Source organism: Lactuca virosa, chromosome 3 (genome assembly GCF_052849685.1).
Source record: "Lactuca virosa cultivar CGN04683 chromosome 3, Lactuca_virosa_CGN04683_v6, whole genome shotgun sequence".
Classification (NCBI taxonomy): domain Eukaryota; kingdom Viridiplantae; phylum Streptophyta; class Magnoliopsida; order Asterales; family Asteraceae; genus Lactuca; species Lactuca virosa.
Genome location: NC_136428.1, coordinates 169,744,302 through 169,750,449, shown reverse-complemented (window position 1 = coordinate 169,750,449; position 6,148 = coordinate 169,744,302). Strand labels below are relative to the sequence as shown.

General features: G+C 35.2%; 1 protein-coding gene across 1 annotated transcript; it reads left to right on the top strand.

Moving 5' to 3' along the window:
- The first annotated feature begins 414 nt into the window (after positions 1-414).
- Positions 415-2,378, top strand: LOC145166804 (uncharacterized). Its single transcript, XM_079085844.1, has 4 exons — positions 415-1,205; positions 1,711-1,800; positions 1,895-1,962; positions 2,065-2,378. Exons 1-4 carry the CDS (start codon positions 543-545, stop codon positions 2,201-2,203), a joined length of 960 nt encoding a protein of 319 aa, XP_078941970.1. The 5' UTR covers positions 415-542; the 3' UTR covers positions 2,204-2,378.
- The last annotated feature ends 3,770 nt before the right edge of the window (positions 2,379-6,148 follow it).

The following is a 6,148-nucleotide window of genomic DNA, read 5'->3' as shown; positions in this document are numbered from 1 at the left end:
TGAGTAAAATACACTCTCATTCTTTATATTCCATTCAACTTTATTGTATTTTAAGTGAGTGAGTCCTGAAACAAAAAAACAAACTCATACATAAATTATGGAAACAAAAAAACAAACTCATACATAAATTAATGACGAATTTAATTTAGTTTATAAAAAGAGAATTATAATTATAGATATCATTTAATATACATATAATTATGGAAATCATTTAATATCTATCTTTTTTAATTAAATAATTATTTAATTTTACTAAATTCATGTTGGTGCATTTTAACAAACAATAAATGTAAGAAACAAATTAATCTAGCCCTCAATATATATATATATATATATATATATATATATATATATATATATATATATATATATATATATATATATATATATGGAAAAGAATTTGAATTGGAAAGTTTGAAACAGATGACTTGCCAACACCAACTCTACCTTCCCTCTTGTACTTAATATGCCTAGCACCCTCCTCCCACTTTCACTCCATTCACCTCTCCTCTTTACTCCTGTCTGAAATCCGAGCGCCAAAAATGGTGAACTTAGTAGCCATACAGGAGCCACTGATTATCATGTTGATGAAAATGGCCGGAGTCCAGACCCACGCCATCGAAATTGAGCCTGGAACCATCATGAACTTCTGGGTACCAAATGAAACCATTCAAAAGCCCAACAAAAAATCAAAAACCACCGTCGTCACCACAATCAACCCCAAACCGGAGAAGCCGGTGGTCGTCTTAGTCCATGGTTTTGCTGCAGAGGGCATAGCCACATGGCAGTTTCAAATTGGCTCGCTCTCAAAGGAGTACTCTGTATACGTGCCGGATCTTCTCTTCTTCGGAGGATCAATCTCTGATAGCCCCGATCGGTCTCCGACGTTTCAGGCGGAGTGTTTGGTCAAAGGGTTGAGAAAGCTGGGAGTTGAGCGGTGTGTGGTGGTGGGTTTTAGTTATGGTGGGATGGTGGCGTTTAAGATGGCTGAATTGTACCCGGAGATGATTCGAGCTATGGTGATTTCAGGGTCGATACTTTCTATGACGGATTCAATAAGTGAGTTGACATTGAAAGAGTTAGGTTTTTCATCGTCGTCGGAGCTTCTGTTGCCGGATTCGGTGAAGGGTTTGAAGGCGCTTTTATCTGTTGCGACACATAAGAAGCTATGGTTCCCTGACCGCCTCCATAAAGATTACCTCGAGGTTTGGTTTTACCATTTTTACCCTTTAACTATTCTTTCTTGTTACAATAAGTCCCTCGTTAACATCAAACTTCAATTATATGCCCGTACAACATATTTTACTACACATAAATGAGTTGTTACAATAAGTCCCTCGTTAACATCAAACTTCAATTATATGCCCGTACAACATATTTTACTACACATAAATGAGTTGACAAGATGGAAATTTACACAAGCCATTAATATACATAGTTATAATTAATTGGAAATCATAAGTTTGAAAAATGAATTTAAAATATTTCCATGACAAATCATAAAATATCTACTATGCTGTAGAAACCTAATGGTTTGTGAGTGAAATTCAACACAGGAGGTCTAGGGTTCAAATACATAAAATATTAAATATTATTAGTGTTGTGCAATCAATTAACATCTCAGATGTGCTTTGAGACATGTTATGTGCATTGCTTAGATTGTACGGTTTACTTTTAAAAAAAATTAAGCTCTTGGTGTATGTTTTACAGGTTATGTTTAACAACAGAAAAGAAAGAGGTGAGCTACTAGAGGGATTGATAGTTAGCAACAAGGATATTACCATTCCGTATTTTCCACAGGTATGAGAGCATATATATCCCGTAAGAACGACTATATATCTTTTATATATACTTTAAACTATCAACTAATTATTTATTTGTGCTAATTTTATAGAGAATACATCTTCTATGGGGCGAGAATGATCAAATATTTAAGATGGAGCTTGCTCAAAACATGAAATGGTAACATTAACTGATGATAGGATCAAAGATCCACTTATTTTGGTTTGTTAGGTCTTATAGTGAAACGTAATTAATTTAGTTTTGTGATTGTTTAATTAACAGGGAATTAGGAGAGAATACAACAGTTGAAGGGATACCAAAGGCTGGCCATCTTGTTCATATAGAACGACCATGTGTCTATAGTCGATGTCTCAAGAAGTTTCTTGCTTCACTACCAGCTGAAGAACCACTACACAAATAATCGTTTATCACTTTGTATTTTTTTTCTCTATACCATGTTACTATATAACGATTGTTTTGTGTATTAATTATGATTATGTTGATTAATTGCTCTTTTAAAATGAAAGCTTTTGTAACAATGGTGCCTTGAGCAGTTGTCACAATAAAATGAATGATAGTTTTTGTTTTCCCGTTGATATTGTTTGGCTTCTTTTATTTTTCTATTCCTGTCGGTTAAAACACGAGCAATTTTGATGAGCACTCATGAGTATTTACAACACATCCAATGCTAATCAATTGTTTTGTTATTTTAGGAACATGTGATGTATTATAAATATATAAAAATCTTAAAAAAAACCCCGGATCTTATAGTAGTGAAATGTAAACAAATTTGAAATTAGTGTAACACATGATCTTCTCAAACTTGATTACAACTAATTAAAACGTTATTAGATGCATACATCAAACACTTAATATATAGACATCAAGATATCAACGATCATCTTAATCAACTAGATTAAAAACAATAACTCCCCGACAATAAGATTATATAAGCATATATTCTCACAATGTGTTTGAACTCGCTTTCAATCACTTATCATAGCCTGATATCAGTTGCTCACTTTGATTACGTAATCACATGTAACACCCCAAATTTATAATAAGTTAACAGCTTGATAATTTCAAATAATAATTGCTACGGTAGAAATTGTGACATTAAAAAAGAAGTCCAGGGACCTTTTTGTCAATAGGGTAAAGATCTTAAATTGACCCACATATAGACACACAGGAGGTTTGGTTAGATTACGATCTCTACTTCGATTTTACCAAATTTAATTTAGAACTCTTGTTTTTTTCTTGTTGATGTACTATTTCCACAAGCATTACAACAAGTGAATAAAAAATTCAAAATAAAGATTCATATCTTGGTGCTAGTTTTCTTCTTAATTTTTTCATCAGTTATTGAATTTGGCTTCCATTATCGTAACAAATTGGAATCAAAGATTCTCAAAAGAGGATAGATTAAATTTTCTTCAAAAATCATTGACTGTGATTTCTTGAGCAATGATTGAAGAATTGAAATGTTAATAGAGTGATGATCCAAATTGGATTTTTTCAAGGGTTTCTCAACCTAAAGATATAGTCAAGTTTGGGGACATTTTTGGTCTTCAAATGGTAACAAAAAGCTTTTTCGATCTTCTTTTACTATTTTTAGGTGTCGATCGAAAATGGAGTCCATCTATGGTTGATTTCCGCATCTAGGTGGAGTTTTTTTGGTGTTGTGCAGCAAGTGTTCAATCGAAATCCCAAAAAAGGTATACTGCATTTTATGAAGCTACATAAAATGTAAGGTCCTGAAACGGATCTTTACCAATGATCAAGCAACAAACAATCAATAGCAATCACAATAGAAGTAAAAGAAGAAAAGAAATCAAGCTTGCACACGTTTATTGCATAAAACGTCTGGTACAACTCGACAGAATGAACCGTGAACACTATGACATCAACAACTAGACAAAGACCTACAACTCCTCTATTTATACTTGACTTGGGCCGCAAACTGGGTTTACGGCTGTAAACAGGTTTACGGCCGTAAACTCACTCTTGGGCCGTAAACAGCTAAACAACACCAAAAACACACTAAAGACTCATTAATGAACTATTACAATGAAAGCCTAGACCAAACCATTAACTGGACCCTTCAATCTCCCCATTGGTTTGGTGCTAGCTTGGACTCAGTCTTTGTCAATTACCAGCACATCAGATTTTCCCATAGCTCCATTCCACATCTCCTTCTGAATAATCTCAACAAATTTTCCGAATTTCACAAGAGGATGTAATCCTTGGAAGACGACCTTGCCCTTGCGATTCTGCTTAATAAGACCAACAGTGTGGGGGCCTAACGACTTCATATCTAGTGTGTCTCCCTCTTTGACCATCTCCGGAAATTGGGTGTCAATGAACAACTGAATGAACCTAGGATACAGCAAGAAAGAATCTTTGGTCTCCCGGTTTATAGCATTGATGTTTACTATGAACTCATCCAATAAGAACTTTGAGAAGTTGAAGTTGATTCCTGCAGCTAGCGAAACAATTGCCCCTGTGTTCCTGAGCGAGATTTCATCAGCACCTGATCTTCTGCCCGAGATACAACTCACAAACACATGAGCCAAGAATCTCCAGTAGGGTGGCAGAAGCTTTTTCATAGTGGGAGGATAGATGCCTTCATACCCCCATCTTCTTGAGAATCTTTTGCACATCTTCAATCCCGATTTCAGTAGGAAAATCAGGTTGATCATTAATCAGCAATGTTTCTCTGATGTACTGCTCAGTGATCATAATCTTGCATCCTTTCACAATAGCTTCAACGGTAACTGCTCCATTGTCTCTTGTCATCTTAGCAGTCTGCCAGAACTCTCTGACAATTTTCTGATAGATGACTGGGTTCACAGTAATGGCAAAGGCTAGGCAGCATTCTCTCAGCCTGTAGATCATCCACCTGAAATCTCCATGAGCAGCAGGAGGATCATCCAGTACAATAGCCAAGTTATGCATGTCAGCAAACTTCAAACTTGCCATTGATCTGCACTAAACCAGGCCAAGTAAGAAAAACAAAATATTTGAGTAGTTAAAGCTTTAAGTTTTCTTAATTAATTAATTTCATTTTGGCCTTAAGAAGAAATATTTTGATCAAAAATTTTGAGTTTACGGTCAATCATGGTCAAAATTGGGTTTACGGTCCAAATTGGGTTTACGGTCAAAAATGGTCAAAATAGGGTTTACGGTCCAGATTGGGTTTACGGCCGTAAACCCATTGCAGTAATCTCCTGACCGTAAACGGAGTTTACGGTCGTAAGCTTCTAGGCCGTAAGCTCAGACCGTTTACGGTCGTAAGCCTTCCCTAAACCGTAAACGCCGACGAACTGAAAAACCTCGATTAATCCCCCAGTATCAGTCGAATCGATGAACAAACACCATTTCCTCAGTCGGTTTTAGCATACCTTTGATGTGGACTAAACGATTTTGCAAAAACACACACAAATTTTTTTCGAGATGAGAGAGAGTGGAGAGGGTTTGCGGCCGGAAGGATGAATAGTAGGGTGGAAAGGGTTTCCAACAGTAAACTCCACCTTTTATACCTCCTTTGAATTTTACCTGTCTCCCACACAGTATAAGGCACAGTCCAAATCCCAATTAATTTTTCAAAAATAAAGCTTTTTGAGGATTTTAAAATTAAAGTAAAATTAAAATTAAACTAAAAATAAAATAAAATAATTTCTAAAATTTAAGAATTAAAAAATTAAATTTTGACAATTATAAAAATAAAATAAAAATAAAATAAAAATAAAAATGAGATAAAATAAATACAGACAAAAATTTATCTCAAAAGTCACTGAAAATAATTTTGTGATACTGGGATCAAAGTTGTTAGACAGCCTTAATCCACTTGTCGGTACCTTTATCTTTACGTCTTTGTCTGGTCGATCGCCGGTATTGTGGTCCACTTAAACACGAAAAATTGTGACAGAATTAGGACATACCATTAGTTACAAGACAAAGTGATCCTAAGTTCCTAGATAATATTTCTTAAGGACCATTCAGCTGACGACGACCAGGGATATTGTTGTCCACCTAAATTGAGCAGCGAGATCTATAGACAATCTGTAAGTGTTCAATTTTAATTGTACTATAACATGTTTCCCGCTTCCTGATATGCTCCAGTAATCAAGGACTTCCAGAATACTCCTTACATCCGGTGAGCAGACAATTATTAAGAGAGAAGATAGATTTAGAATGCATATGCTATACACCCAGGTCGGATCTCTTCCAATCACACAGAGGGTGAAACATATGACTAACTGAAGTTTTTAGAGGGATTGAGAAAAAGAATGATGCATATACTGTGTACTAGGTCGGATTGTGAGTCACGCAAAGGAGACAATATATGGCTAACAGATAGAAAGAA

Excerpts from the sequence above, each read along its gene's own strand:
- LOC145166804 (XM_079085844.1), top strand. The coding sequence starts at position 543 with ATGGTGAACTTAGTAGCCATACAGGAGCCACTGATTATCATGTTGATG. Across the intron at positions 1,206-1,710 it reads TCCATAAAGATTACCTCGAG|GTTATGTTTAACAACAGAAA; the intron begins GTTTGGTTTTAC and ends TATGTTTTACAG. Across the intron at positions 1,801-1,894 it reads CCATTCCGTATTTTCCACAG|AGAATACATCTTCTATGGGG; the intron begins GTATGAGAGCAT and ends CTAATTTTATAG.